At 55.6% G+C, this 13,593-nt stretch overlaps 6 protein-coding genes across 10 annotated transcripts; 3 read left to right on the top strand and 3 right to left on the bottom strand.

The window, feature by feature from the left end:
• Positions 1-966: 966 nt before the first annotated feature.
• On the bottom strand, positions 967-3,270 carry KVP18_003517 (uncharacterized protein; the record flags this gene model as incomplete). Its single annotated transcript, XM_067955320.1, has 1 exon — positions 967-3,270. One exon carries the CDS (start codon positions 3,268-3,270, stop codon positions 967-969), a length of 2,304 nt encoding a protein of 767 aa, XP_067807273.1.
• Positions 3,271-3,333: 63 nt separating this feature from the next.
• KVP18_003506 (uncharacterized protein) lies at positions 3,334-3,801 on the top strand (the record flags this gene model as incomplete). The annotated part of the gene is made up of 1 exon (XM_067955298.1): positions 3,334-3,801. The coding sequence occupies one exon, from the start codon at positions 3,334-3,336 to the stop codon at positions 3,799-3,801; it is 468 nt and encodes a 155-aa protein (XP_067807251.1).
• A 528-nt stretch (positions 3,802-4,329) lies between these two features.
• KVP18_003515 (uncharacterized protein) lies at positions 4,330-6,736 on the bottom strand (the record flags this gene model as incomplete). Of its 3 annotated transcripts, XM_067955318.1 has the most annotated exons (4): positions 4,330-4,882; positions 4,909-5,247; positions 5,274-6,513; positions 6,541-6,736. In XM_067955318.1, the coding sequence occupies 4 exons, from the start codon at positions 6,734-6,736 to the stop codon at positions 4,330-4,332; spliced, it is 2,328 nt and encodes a 775-aa protein (XP_067807271.1). The 3 variants fall into 3 exon arrangements, with proteins under 3 accessions (XP_067807271.1, XP_067807270.1, XP_067807269.1); XM_067955317.1 differs by lacking the exons at positions 4,909-5,247; positions 5,274-6,513; positions 6,541-6,736 and having other exon boundaries at positions 4,330-4,839; XM_067955316.1 differs by lacking the exons at positions 4,330-4,882; positions 4,909-5,247; positions 6,541-6,736 and having other exon boundaries at positions 5,270-6,508.
• Positions 6,737-6,794: 58 nt separating this feature from the next.
• KVP18_003503 (uncharacterized protein) lies at positions 6,795-10,752 on the bottom strand (the record flags this gene model as incomplete). Of its 2 annotated transcripts, XM_067955295.1 has the most annotated exons (3): positions 6,795-7,431; positions 7,460-10,677; positions 10,705-10,752. In XM_067955295.1, the coding sequence occupies 3 exons, from the start codon at positions 10,750-10,752 to the stop codon at positions 6,795-6,797; spliced, it is 3,903 nt and encodes a 1,300-aa protein (XP_067807248.1). The 2 variants fall into 2 exon arrangements, with proteins under 2 accessions (XP_067807248.1, XP_067807247.1); XM_067955294.1 differs by lacking the exon at positions 10,705-10,752 and having other exon boundaries at positions 7,460-10,200.
• Positions 10,753-11,535: 783 nt separating this feature from the next.
• Positions 11,536-13,181, top strand: KVP18_003507 (uncharacterized protein; the record flags this gene model as incomplete). 2 transcript variants are annotated; one of them, XM_067955300.1, is made up of 3 exons in its annotated part: positions 11,536-11,541; positions 11,570-11,635; positions 11,664-13,181. In XM_067955300.1, the coding sequence occupies 3 exons, from the start codon at positions 11,536-11,538 to the stop codon at positions 13,179-13,181; spliced, it is 1,590 nt and encodes a 529-aa protein (XP_067807253.1). The 2 variants fall into 2 exon arrangements, with proteins under 2 accessions (XP_067807253.1, XP_067807252.1); XM_067955299.1 differs by lacking the exons at positions 11,536-11,541; positions 11,570-11,635 and having other exon boundaries at positions 11,682-13,181.
• A 98-nt stretch (positions 13,182-13,279) lies between these two features.
• Positions 13,280-13,593, top strand: KVP18_005210 (uncharacterized protein; the record flags this gene model as incomplete). The annotated part of the gene is made up of 1 exon (XM_067949602.1): positions 13,280-13,593. A coding segment is annotated over one exon (314 nt), but the record flags the coding sequence as incomplete, so codon positions are not given.

Below are 13,593 nucleotides of genomic sequence, written 5' to 3'. Positions count from 1 at the left end.
GACGGTCCTGTAGGCAAGGATGGCAGCATCGAGCCCACATGTGAACCTGGGCAGGGGGACCCCACGCAGCCGAAGCTGCCACCGGCTCTCATGGGAACTCTGGGTGCCGAAGTCGGAAAGTCGGCCCCAACAGGACGCAGTCGGGCGCCGGGTTGAGGCAGGGAAGACGGAGCTGCCAACTTTTGCATCCGAGGGTCCACGGGACGTCCAGGCCGTTGGCTGGGTGTGTACGGCCGCTGAGGCATGATCGTCACGGAGTGGACGGGATTACGGCTAGGCATCGTATACGGCGGAATCCGCGGTTGGTTGGTCGACCTGACGTTACCTGGCAGGCGTGCAACAGGTTGGGACGGGCGGGCTGAGACAAGAGCACCTCGGAGTATTCCAGTGGTAGCAGTTATTGGGTACTGCGTGAACAACGGAGCTGTCGCCTACCTCGCCTTCCATTGGAGCTTTGGGTAGATGATCAAAAGGGTTAAAGGCCACATAGCGTTCCTTCGAGGATGACCGATCTCTTTCGGCTTCCAGACACCCAATTCTGTAACGCAGACAGCCCGATTCTCACCTGTCACGAGGCATGACTACTAATTACGCCCTTTTTCGGAGATTCAATGGTTGATAACTAGTTCGCCTTGACGCGGCAAGTTGATTTTTCGATGTCGGCTCTTTCTATCCCAAGCGTGTAAAAGCGCTCGATTGTCGGATTGTTCACCCGTAGTTAAAGAGACGTGAGCTGGGTTCGAACCGTTGCGAGATAGGTAAGTTTATCCTGTCTTCTTCCTTCTAAAGGATACTAGTCAAGCAAAAAGTACGATGAACGACTGTACGCACGCTTGGAACTGCAAGTTGTACACCAAAACTACAAAAGTGCAAGCCTACGTATGCCGCATCAAATTCTATTTATCAATTTCAAAAAATCGAATTATTTCCATTACTTCTTCGAGTTTCGAAATCGAAATATTTTCACTAGTCTGACTCGTTCTGGGAGTTCATGCCGAAGTGCATAGTGCGGGCAAGAACATCCTCCTGTTGCTCCTTGGTCAGCTTGACGAAGTGCACCGCGTAGCCGGAAACGCGGATGGTCAGCTGAGGATACTTCTCAGGGTGGACTTGCGCGTCGAGCAGCATGTCACGATTAAGCACGTTCACGTTGAGGTGGTGAGCGTTCTTGCCGAAGTAACCGTCAATAAGAGTGCTGAGATTAGTCTTTCGAGAGCCAGTGTGCTCGCGACGCCCAAGGAGAGTGGGCACCATGGAGAAGGTGTTGGAGATGCCGTCCAAGCAAGCGTTGTAGGGCAACTTAGCAACAGTAGAAAGGGAGGCCAGCGCTCCAGTGCAGTCTCGGCCGTGCAGAGGGTTGGCGCCAGGTCCGAAGGGAGCGCCCATCTTTCGGCCACAGGGAGTGGAGCCGGTGGCCTTGCCGTAGACCACGTTGGACGTGATGGTCAGCACGGACAGCGTATGTTGAGCGTTTCTGTAGCTGGGTGTCTTGCTGAGCTCGGTGTGGAAGGACTTGAGGGCCCAAACGGCGAAGTCATCGACACGGTCGTCGTCGTTGCCGTACATGGGGAACTCTCCCTTGATCTGGAAGTCCGTGGTAATGCCATGCTCGTTGCGGACAGGGGTGACCTCCGCATACTTGATGGCAGACATAGAGTCAGCCAACACAGAGATGCCCGCAACACCGAAAGCCATAAGACGGTGCACATTGGTGTCGTGAAGAGCGAGCTCGAGGCCTTCGTAGTTGTAAAGGTCGTGGGAGTAGTGAATCACGTTCATTGTGTTCACGTACAGCTCGGCCAGCCACTCTTGGGCCTTCACGTAGCGGTCAAAGACCTCCTCGAAATCCAGAGGCTCCTGGACAGCAGGTAGCTCGGCCAGGAAGGGAATGACCAGTTTGCCTGTGATCTCATCCCTACCGCCGTTCAGAACGTAAAGCAACAGCTTGGGCAAGTTGCATCTGGCACCAAAGTACTGCATGTGCTTGCCGATCTGCATGGCAGAGACGCAGCAGGCAATGCCGTAGTCGGACCCGAAACGAGGACGCATAAGGTCGTCATTCTCGTATTGAATGGAACTGGTGTCGATGGAAATCTGGGAGGCGTACTCCTTGAAAGCCTTCGGCATGCAGTTAGCCCAGAGAACAGTGAGGTTAGGCTCGGGGGAGCAGCCAAGGTTCCTCAAAGTCTGCAGGAACCTGAACGTGGTTTTGGTGACCATGTGCTGCATGCTACCATCCTCCTTCTCGAACGATCCTCCGATGGAGCAGGTAACCCAAGTGGGATCTCCAGAGAACAGCTCGTTATACGCAGGAGTCCTCAAGTGCCTGACAACGCGCATCTTCATGACCATGTCGTCGACAACCTCCTGAATCTCAGATTCCGTCACGCCAGCAGCAAGATCCCTCTCGGCGTAGATGTCGAGGAACGCATCGATGCGTCCAACGGACATGGCAGCACCGTCTTGGTCCTTGATAGCGCCGAGGTAGCCGAAGTACACCCACTGGCAGGCCTCCCTGAAGTTGGTGGCGGGCTTAGACATGTTGAACCCATGACGTAATCCCATGGCTACCAACTCCTTGAGTGCCTCAATCTGCTGAGTAATCTCGGCGCGAAGTTGGATGGAAGCCTCATCGGAGTGCTTCGAGTAGAACTTGAAGTCCGCCTGCTTGGCCTGGATCAAATAGTCCATGCCGTAAAGTGCGATTCGCCTGTAGTCGCCAATAATGCGTCCGCGAGCGTAGGCATCAGGGAGACCAGTCAAAAGATGGTTGCTTCTGGCAGCGCGCATGTCAGCTGTGTAAGCAGAGAACACAGCCGTGTTGTGAGTGCGGACGTGCTTGGTATAAATTTCCTTGATGGCAGGGTCGAAATCGAAACCGTAAGACTTGAGAGCACCCTCGACAGTTCTCCAGCCGCCCTTAGGTTTGATGGTTCTCTTAAGAAGCGAGTCAGCCTGGAGTCCAACAACAACCTCGTTCTCCTTGTCGATGTAACCTGGCTCGAAGCCGTTGATTGTAGAAGGGGTGTGGATATCGACATCAATGACACCGACCTTCTGTTCTTTGGTCAGAAGCTCCATGCACTTCTCCCAAATCTTCAGGCTACGATCAGTTGGCCCAGCAAGAAAATCAGCTTCGCCGTCATAAGGAGTAAACTCCTTCTTGATAAAGGCCTCAGTGTCAACCAACACGGCTCCAGGCGTACCAGAGGGTAGGTGGAGCTTGGGAGTCTCCTCATACTGAGGGAAATTCATATCAATTCCAGCCATTGATGGGATAATATGTCGATTACCTTATTAGCGCTTAGTGATATATGATTTTTGTGGGGCTCGATGTCTGGCAAATTGAAACGCAAGCAGACGAAGGATCAGAGGCTCTGGCGTCAAGTCAGTTACCTCCACCAAGCGTCGTTCAGGCTGGCAGAGCGACACCCCAACATGGCCCGATATTTGCAGGGGCAAAGCAAGCTGCTTCGGGAGAAGCACACGCTGCGAGTGACTCCAGAGACGAAGCGGAGCTTCTGCAAGTCGTGTTTGGTTCCGTGGGTGCCGGGAACCTCCGTATCTTGCGCGGTGATCCGCCGCCTGCCGTCACAGCCTGTGAATCACGTTCCTCCGAAGGCTGACGCTCCTCCGAAGGCTGAGGCGACGCCAAAGCGCAGCAGCATGCAGCGGGGGCGATGTGGTGGCGCCATACGAGCAGCGAGGTTCATGCGGCCGCCAGTCAGGCGGGACTTTGCTGTGGTCATGTGCTGTAAGGCGTGTGGATTCGCTAAGCGCGTCACATTTGACAAGTCGTAACTGTTATTGAAATTTCGCAATGCTTCGGTGAGCGTAGTGCCGAAGCGCGCCCTGCGGGACGCACACCTCCGTAAACTGCAGGCAGAGTGCGGTGGCCTGGCGTAGATCATGTGCAGTCTCGAACACAGTCTGGAAGAAACAGTCAATGCTGCGCCGCTGGGTCTTTCCGGAACGAGTCTGTGACTAACCTCCACAGCACTCACTGTTGCTAAGAGGCGCAGCGTCCACAGGGTAACTGTGGTGACTCTGAGGTCCTGGACTGCGGTTTGCAGTGATTTGAACTGCGACTCGACGACGTGGATTTCTTGTGTTGACCTGTTTTCAGGTTGCACCCGGAAAAGCGGATGGTTCACTGGACGATGTTCCGTCCTCTTTGGAACTTCAGACTCTGTTGGCTGAGCAAGCGTCGCTGGCGTGGCCGATGATTTCAGGGTCACTTGCCTCGGAGAGGCGAACTTGAACCCCCGTAGACGAGGCGCAGGCGTGGCCTGGTTTTCACATTCCTCGGGCTGGTAAGTCTGGTTTGAGCTACTCGAAAAGCCCAGCACCGTATCTAGAGCATTTCCCAGGTCTGGAGAAGGAAGTCTGACTAGAGATGTGCCTGGCTTCCTGCCTTTTGAGGCTTCGCCGAATCCACTCAGACAGTCGCCGATAGTACCGAGCGCTCTCGTAACGCGAGTCAGCAAGAATGACGAACCCGAAATCCTCCCGTGACCGTATAATACGACCTACAGCCTGGTTCACTGCTTGGATAGCTTGCTGATCGTACCATGCCTCTCCATGTGGCTGTTGGCGCTTTAAGTGAACCTTGGTGCTCATTAAATTGGGATAGGGCACCCCAAGCACGACGGCGCCCCTCGCCAGGTCTCCCATGAAGTCAGTCCCTTCGCTGAGCAGCCCCCGGATCACGCAGAAGACGAATGCAGAGGCAGTCGCGAGGCAGCGGCGAAGATCGGTTAAGAGGTGCGCAGCATCCGTGATCTCGTGTACTTGCGTCGCCAAACCTAGAGACTTCCTAGCTTCGACGAGTACCGGCATGTTGCCCACCTTCCGTGAACTGATGAACCGCGAGGCGAGGAGTCTGTGGTGAGTCTTCTGACTGCTCACTGTTGGATACCCTCCGTCATTTGGGAGTAGGAAGAGAAGAAGACCAAGACGCCAAATTTCTTGTCAACAAGTTTAGTGGCGACGGCATCCAAGATCCTCCCGACGTTGTCGTAGTGCTGCTGGAGGTGTCGGCAGACGTGATTTCGTGACCCGAGAATCTGGTATCCATCACGGCCCTGGGCGAGGGTGAGCACTGTTAATTGGTCCGGTTCAAGGATATGTGGACCTTGGAACGTAACATCTATCTTTTTGCGGCCAGCGAAAAGATCCTCTTGAAGCGTCTCGAACGGCAGAGTTCCCGACGCGACAATCAGCGAGCGAACCTCTCGGAGCAGGTCGCTGTGTCCGACCAAGTTTAACCTCACAGCACTGCTACGGCCCCTGTCAGACAGTAGACGTCCAATCGCGGACAGGCACTCGCCCTGGCGGACTGCAGCAACGAGACGCGCCGACGACTTGTTGCCGTCCAGCGGACCACCACCTTCATGCCGGCGGTGTACAGTTCGGTGGTGAGGAAGACGAGGTTGAGAAGAACCTGCAGACTCTGCAGACTCTCCACCACAAGCGCCTGCTGGTCCACGTCCTCGCTGTCCTCGACCAACTCCCTCACGCGCTGCAGGAGCTGCCGAAGGCTTCCTTGGGAAACGTTGGGCCGGGTCCAGCCAGCAGCTTGGATGAGCCTCAGCACACAGTCACCAGCGAACACCGCGTGCGGCTCGTGGATTACGGATAGCGAGTCATCCAGTGGAATCAACGACTCGCCGCTTGCAAGCTTGATAGTCATCGACTGCGGCGTCCAGGTTTTGAGTGCGCTGGATATCGTCGCTATCGGCTGAAGCAGCAGCTCCGCCACTTGGGCGCCGTTAACGGTGCGCTTCTTGTTCGAAGCCTGAATCAGACTCATTACGACACCCAGCGCGGCGCACGTCTCGTCAAGCTGCTCCGCCGACAGCGAGAATGACGCTGCCTCCTCGGCCCAGCCAGCGAGATTATGTCCCTCATCCACTACGACCACGGCGCCCTTCAGCAACCCATCGACGTCGAACGCCGCTCGCAATTCGGGCTGCAGGAGGTAGTTGTAGGGCATTAGCACTACATCCGCCTGTGCCGCCGCCTCCTTAGCAAAGAAGTAGGGGCAAAAGGGGCGAACCTCCACCTGCTGGCCGCCCGCATCGTAGCACCGGAAGGCTGATGCCTGGCGGAGGTCCTCGACGTCCAGACACTCACCCGTCATGGCCGCTTGGTGGCATTTGATGTCCACATTGAAGGGGCACCCTCTTCCCCCGAGAAGTCGTCGACAGGCCGCGTTTTTTTCCTTGGCGCTCCGAACCTGCTGGTTCACGCAGTACTGGTCTCGCGACCCCAGCGTAACGCAGCGTACTGCGTATCCAGCTCGCTTCACTTCGCGGCTCACTTGTCGGAGCTGTGTGTGGGTTCTGCTGGTGTAAATGACTTTCCCTACTCTCTGCAGAGGCCGAACCTCGGGTCGACTGGGCACCGGCTCGCCCATCAAGCGGACGTCATCGCCCTGTGTGATCAACTCGAGGCAGCCGTCGAAGGGGTCTGCCGCCGTGACGGGGGAGGGTCCGCCCATGGGCATTCCCGCTGGTCGGCTCGAACATCGTCACCCACCTCGAGCTGCCCTCTGCCAAGCTAGAGCCGCGCAGACGAGACTGAGAGTCTTTCCTGTACCCGTAGGAGACTCCAGAGCAGCGCAGGTGCCGCTTATCAGAGCACGTAATACGTGATGGACGAATTGTTTTTGACAGTCGTAAGGCTCTACTGGGAAATTCACCGTGATGCCTGTAGCATCTTCGAACTCGAACATTGTTAAATTTAAACAAGGTTTCAACAGATGAAAAAAGTTTGAGCCTTAGGTACATAGATCACCGCGAGTGTTCGGTTCGCAGGCGTTCCACTTCAACAATGATCGCCTCCATGGAAGGGAATGTGTTCAGCGGAGACGCCTGGACAATGGTCCATAGATTTGCCACGGTCTGCGGAGGCAGATCCAGGATTTTTTCCAGAAAGTCACCGTCGACGACCCCTTGCTGAGAGAATTGCCTCACTTCTTGGCGCGCCCCTCGCCATTTCCGGCGGGAGAGATCCGCGACTGGGGCAAGGACTGACTCTAGGGACTCCTGCAACAACGTGAGCTGCAGGAAGTCGGTCTCTCGAGGAATTGTGAGAAACACTCCCATAGCGCCCTCAGCGCTGACCCAGCAAACGCGTCTCCTCCCGATGAGAATCCCAGGGAAGTCTGCTTCTTGGTTGATCTCAGCTGTCACATCCAAAGCCAAAAGTCGGTTGACCTGGTACCCCACATGAAACATCCCGATCGTCTGCAGTTTGGACCTCTCCTCGACGCTCTCGGCCACATTGAACCTGTTTCGCAGCACGAACACGTTTTTGTACTCGTCAGCGAATAGCAATGTGTCGTCGTCGGAGAAGGCTAGCGCCAGGCAACATGCGCTGCATGGGTCGCGAGCCACCTCTTCTAGGGACACGCTGGGCCGGGGTAAACTGTATGGGGAGCGCCCTCGCAACTCACTCAGCCGAATTGCTAGCTAGGGTGCGTAGCACTCCTACGGAGCGGAGCATGTCGCCTACGGCAATGCTGCCGCTGGCCTGTGCCAGACACAGCACTTGGGTGTAGCAGGTCGACGTCACCAGCGGCTCCAGCGTGAGCGAGAACAAACGTAGTTTGTTGCCGTATCCAACTACCAAGGTGAAATCGGCCGTAGCACACAAGGCGTACACAGCGCCGTCGACCTGAGCCTCATGCAGCACGCTGAAGTGCGCAGGGACGTCTGGGAAGTAACGGATAATACGTACATTGCCCTTTTGGCTCGTAGTGGGGTCGGAAAAGGCGTAGGTGCACCCTAGAACAACGATTTCCACGGTTTCCTCTGGGTCCAGGCTCCCTCCTGTGAGCTTGTGAACGGGCACAGTCAACGTTAAGATGGCGCTGGGCGTTTCAGGTGCCGGGAGGTTGAATACCGCTCGTGTAGTCTTGGTTGGGAAGTCCAAGGCTAGCAGGCAGTTGCCTCCAGAGGACTCTGTATCATCTGGACCGGTTTCTCGTACACCGCACACCAGCAGAGAGCGCGAGGACTCGTGCTGGGCCAGCTTGTCGGGCGTGAAGCCGACCATTGCGGTTTGCATGTGTAGTCGCTGGAGCATATCTATGGTTGAGAAAGTGAGTCGCTGGGAGTGGCCCGTCCACACAAGGAGGTATTGGTCCACATCAACCTGTAAGCAGTTGACCAGCCGAACGGCCTCGGTTGTAGAAAGGACGCACTGCGAAAGTTGTCCTGCAGATTCGGAAAACAGCACCGTGGGGACATCACCTGTGACAAGGAGGGCGGGTGCACACACCACAGAGCCCCTTTTATCACGCGCTACGTGTATGCGCGTAACCTTTATAGGCGAGGTTCCCAGAGGTGTTCTCTGGAAGGCGCCAGGAACGAGATGACTCTCGCAGTCCGAGAGTGGAGCGTAAAAAAGAACACCTTCTGCAGTGGAGACTAAAAGAAAGTGGTTCCCTTGGATTGAACCGCTATCGATGTCCAAGTGCACCCCTGTAATGGCAAGCGGGCTTGTGAGCGACGTGAGCCTGTCCGATAGGGCAGTCTCCAACGAAAACTCGAGCAAGGCCGATTGCCAAGGGGCATCCAACATCGGCAGCCGCCAAACAGCTACCTGATTCGACTCGAAGCAAGCCGCCGAGAGGTAGCAACCGGAGACCTGCAGGCAGTGCACATCAAAGGAGGCCTCCAGCGGTACGCCCGCAATAAGCGCTCCGTCGCCAAAGTACACAGGCAGAATACGCTGGCACGAGAGGGCCAGAATTACGCCCTTCTCCCACTCCGCCGCCATCGTAATGCGGGTCGGCGGAACAAAGGGTGTCAGAGGGATGAAGGACTCGTCTTCAACACGGACAAGCAGCACCTTTCCTCTCAGGACCTGCAGAATGTAGTCGTCGAAACTGGCGACGGCCAAGGTTTCTTCCGACTGGCAGAAGCAGCTGCAGTCTAGGCCGCTAATTCGGATCTCCGGTCCGTTATCCGGTGTCACACGAGCCACTTGCACAAGGAAAGTACGACCGGAGGCAATTGTAAGGAACAGCACGCTCGCGTAGGTCTTGCTGAATAGTGTTAGCCCCCGTGAGACTGAGAAGATGTTGAGGAGACCGGCTACCTCCAATTCGTGCAGCCGATGGAGGCGCAGAGCGCCCCGAATGGCCCTAACGGACCCATTGTCGCCGATTCCAGTGCTCACCATCAGTTGGGGCGTGCCTGTGCTCTCGATGTCGGCGGCCAGCACGTCCAGGCATGGGCCAAGATGCTCGATGACCTGCATGATCTCGAAGCGACACCCGAGCCCCTCTGCACCGCGTTTCCGGTAAGACAGGACCTGGGAGGACGCCAAGTGGCTGCCAAGGAAGAATCGTAGAGAGGCGCCGCAGTTCAGTCCTGATAAGCAGCTGACGGGGGATAGACGTGGTTGGTGAAGGACTCCGTCAGTCTCGCCAGATGGAGTGGGCAGCACCTCCAGTTCCAAGCTGCACTTGCTATCGACGACTTTCACTGACAGGTGAAAGAGCATGGCGTCTTGAGTACCGATCAGCCAGTTTAGGCCTCCGATAGGTAGCACCGCGGATATCTGGTCCAAAAAGCCTAGTTCCCTGATGTCACCTTTCTGGGGCTTCTCGGGCTCTACGTTCTTGAGGTGCCGTTGTATCCAGGATGGAAGCAGGTTGACCATAACCATGCGTCCGCTGCCGACACCCATAACCACTAACAAGTCTTCCATAGCCGAATAGTGGCGGTCCCGGGTCTGCAGGGATTGGATACCTGGGTTGCCCACAGTTCCGTCCGGTAGAACGCTCTGGGACGAGGACATGAATTGCTCTGCGGTGGGCAGCGCCAACTGGTATATGTCGCTTGGGATGTTCAAAGTCTTGGCTAGCCAAGGCAGCCGCACCGGTTGTGCCTCATCATTGTCCTGTACTGCCAGAAGAACGAGCGTGCGCAGCGGATGGGCTGCCATGCGATTCGGAGCCTCTGTGAGGCATACCAGTACTGGAGGGTGGTCCAGAAAGTCTAGAAAGTCCCTCGCATCCGCGTGGCTGCGAGGGTCGTTCTCTTGTCTCTGTCGAGACGACGGAGCTCTCTGACACAGGTCCACCAACGATGGCGTAGAGACCGGAATTTGCACGAATCCGAAGTCCAAAAGTCGGAGTTGGCTGGGTCGGAATACGAAGGGGCACCGCTGAATTTCCAGTCCCATAGGCTTGGCCTTGTTTGGACTGGTGTAGAGAAAGAGGAGGGAGCCCTCGTAGATGTGTACAGCCAAACACCTGCAGTGTGAGTCCACTTCGATCTTCGGACGGCCGTCCAACGCCACACCCGCTGGGTCACGGAGACTGGTCTTGAACACAGCAGCCACGCTGCCTGTCTCCCTGTGAACACCAAGGAGGATGATGTCGTGCTCCTCAGTCAAAACAAGCACACCCTCCTCCACCGCCCTGAACTTCTCACTGGTCACTGTCCTCACGCACGCAAGCGGCGGAACGAAGCTTTTGACGGCTACGATATCTCCTGGAATCTCCACGTGACGCTCCCCTGCGAAGTCCAGCGTGTCGTCAGCGTTTACAGGAATAAAATCCAATCTGTGGGGTCGCCCAACGACGAGTGTGTGCGGAGGCACGACCCCGTTTGTGTTAGGCGGTCGTTGTCTTCGACCTCTGAATAGCCCGCAACAACTCTAGTGATGGCACCCTAGTAGTCTCACCTTAACTGCGTGACTCGGTAGCGTCGTTGAGAAGTAAAAGTAAGTCATCACAGTGAGGATATTGCGGAATTCCAGCGAAGTTGTTTAGTAGAGGAGTGGTTGACAGTTTAGGGTGCGTAATGATACTACATGTAAATGAATGAAAAGAAAAGAAGTGGTGAGCCGCTGGAGATGAGACAAAACGGCCACTTAAATGCCCGTTTTCGGTGGCATCACCAGACAGCAGCATGGGCTACACGCAGAACACTCATCCGAGGAATTACGGACCTGGCTCTAGGTGCTGGTAAGTGGCGCATCCCTCAACCGTCTAATGTTTCCCCAGCAGAGTATGCGGCAACCGACACGGTCTCATCAGGACCTACGGCCTCATGATGTGCCGTCAGTGCTTCCGAGAGAGAGCTCTGGCCATTGGCTTCCACAAGTACAACTAAATGTCATGCGTGCTGTTCCAACTAAAAAAAAAACGTCAAGCACTTGCACCACTCGTCTGGTGACTGCTGTCGATCACTACACTAAACTCATCTTGTGACTGCTTGTGTTGAAGACTTTCTTTCCGCACATTGTGCACCTTCCTTTTTTGTGGGCGCATTGCGGGCAATACCTGCCACTCATGTGTAAGGACACTCCGCAGAGCTTACAGACGTGCCCCGCGCTTCGAAGCCTGTTTGTTTTCGTCCGTAAACTCACTTGTCTTTCTGTGATATCTTATCAATCAGGCGATTGCCACCAACCCTTTTAGCGGATCCCTCGTGCGGCGCAGGTGTTATTAGCTTGGAAAGTTTCTCAGCGCACTTTGAGCATGGCATGATAAAGAAAATACGCAATTGCAGGATGGCGGTGAGGGCCTTACCGATGACTGATGCAGGGACTTCTGAACCAACAAGTACTCAAAGAGGGCGCACAGGAGGAGCGCGGCGAGAACGCCAGGCTTGTGAGAGCGTGGCAGGGATGTCACTCAGCAATACTTTGTTGGCGCTATGGCTGTAGGAGACATGATAAAGACTACCTTGGGTCCCAAGGGACAGGACAAGATCTTGGTTCCCTTCGGCACTGAAGGAGCCGCTCGAGACAAAGCAGTCGTTACCAACGACGGCGCGACCATTCTAAGTAAGATCTGGCTGGACAACCCCGCTGCACAGATTTTGGTGGACCTCTCCCGAACGCAGGACAAGGTAGTCGGCGACGGCACCACCGGTGTCGTTGTACTGGCAGCAGAGATCCTCAGAGAGGCTGAGAAGCTCGTGGATCAGAAGGTGCACCCCCAGATTGTATGTGCTGGTTTACGCGAGGCACTCGACGCTGCTCGCGAAGCGCTGGAGCAGGCGGCATTCGTCTCAGACGAGGCTGCGCTTCGGAGCCATCTGTTGAATCTTGCGAGAACTACCCTGTCCTCGAAGCTGCTCAATATGGAGAAGGAGCTGTTTTCGGAGCTCGCGGTGGATGCCGTGCTTCGACTTCGAGGCGACAGCAACCTCGACCTTATCCAGGTCATCAAGAAGGTTGGTGGGTCCCTGCACGACTCGTACCTGGATGAGGGCTTTATTCTCGAGAAAAAGCTCAGCACAGGACATCCCAAGGTAGTGGAAAACTGCCGCGTGCTCATCGCTAACACGAGCATGGATGCTGACAAGATTAAGATTTATGGAGCTCAGGTGAAGGTTGATTCCTTTGAAGCGGTGGCGGCCATCGAATCTGCTGAAAGGGAGAAGCACAAGCAGAAGGTGGATAAAATCCTGAAGCACAACATTAACGTGTTCGTCAACAGGCAGCTGATCTACAACTACCCGGATCAACTTCTTCGAGAAGGTGGCGTTCTAGCCATTGAGCATGCCGACTTCGATGGCATTGAGCGCCTATCTAAGGTGCTGGGCGGGGACGTGGTGTCTACCTTCGACGATGCTGGTCACGTCTCGATAGGCGAGTGCCAGCGTATCGAGGAGATCATTATCGGCGAGGACAAGGTGCTGCGATTCTCTGGCTGCAAGCGCAACGAGGCGTGCTCTATCGTGATTCGCGGGTCCAACCAGCACTTGCTAGACGAGGCCGAACGGTCTCTACATGACGCGCTGGCCGTACTCAGCCAGGTCGGAAACAGCTTCGTTCTCGGAGGCGGAGCAGCTGAGATGGCCATGGCGGAAGCTGTGGACTGTCGAGCTCGCGAGATCCAGGGCAAGAAGTCCTTGGCCATCGAGGCTGTAGCCCGAGCTCTCCGACAGATACCTACCATTCTGCTCGACAACGGCGGTTACGACAGCGCCGATGTCGTTGCGCGACTTCGCGCCCTTCACCATCTAGGGCAGCACGTGATGGGTGCTGACATCCAGAACGGACAGCCGGGGGACATGCAGGCCATGGGTGTACTTGAGGCTTACAAGTCGAAACTTGCCCAGATTTGCGCTGCAACGGAAGCCGCCGAAATGCTGATTCGCTGTGACGAAATAATTCGTTGCGCTCCGAGAAGACGTCAAGGGTACTGATGTGTTGATGAATGGTGTCAAACTGGTTGAGATTGCTCGCACTACCTTTAATGGACGTTTGATACTACTCCTAGAATCTAATTAGCAAATTTCCCTCAATGCCCGCCTCCTCCAGCAACTCGTCTTCAGATGCTCCCGTCTCCAAGAAGGCAGTTAAGAAGGTAGCTGCCAAGGTCACTAAGAAGGACGCCTCCTCGTGTTCCACTGACGCCAAGCCCAGCAAAAAGACTGCCGTAAAGAAGACCTCTAAGTCAAAGTCTACCAAGAAGGACAACTCTTCCTCTGAGGCATCTGAGTCCGAGAAGCCTAAGAAGACTCCGGTAAAGAAGGTGAAGGCCGATTCTTCCGACTCCGAGGCCTCTGATGAGTCTCCCAAGAAGCGCCCCGTTGATGACAGCGACAGCGAGGAGGC

This window comes from the organism of the source record quoted next (genome assembly GCF_019968955.1).
Source record: "MAG: Porospora cf. gigantea A chromosome Unknown PgA_NODE_62_length_49703_cov_349.895, whole genome shotgun sequence".
Lineage (NCBI taxonomy): Eukaryota > Apicomplexa > Conoidasida > Eugregarinorida > Porosporidae > Porospora > Porospora cf. gigantea A.
Note: the sequence above shows the minus strand (reverse complement) of the source record. Positions and strands in the feature narration are given on the sequence as shown.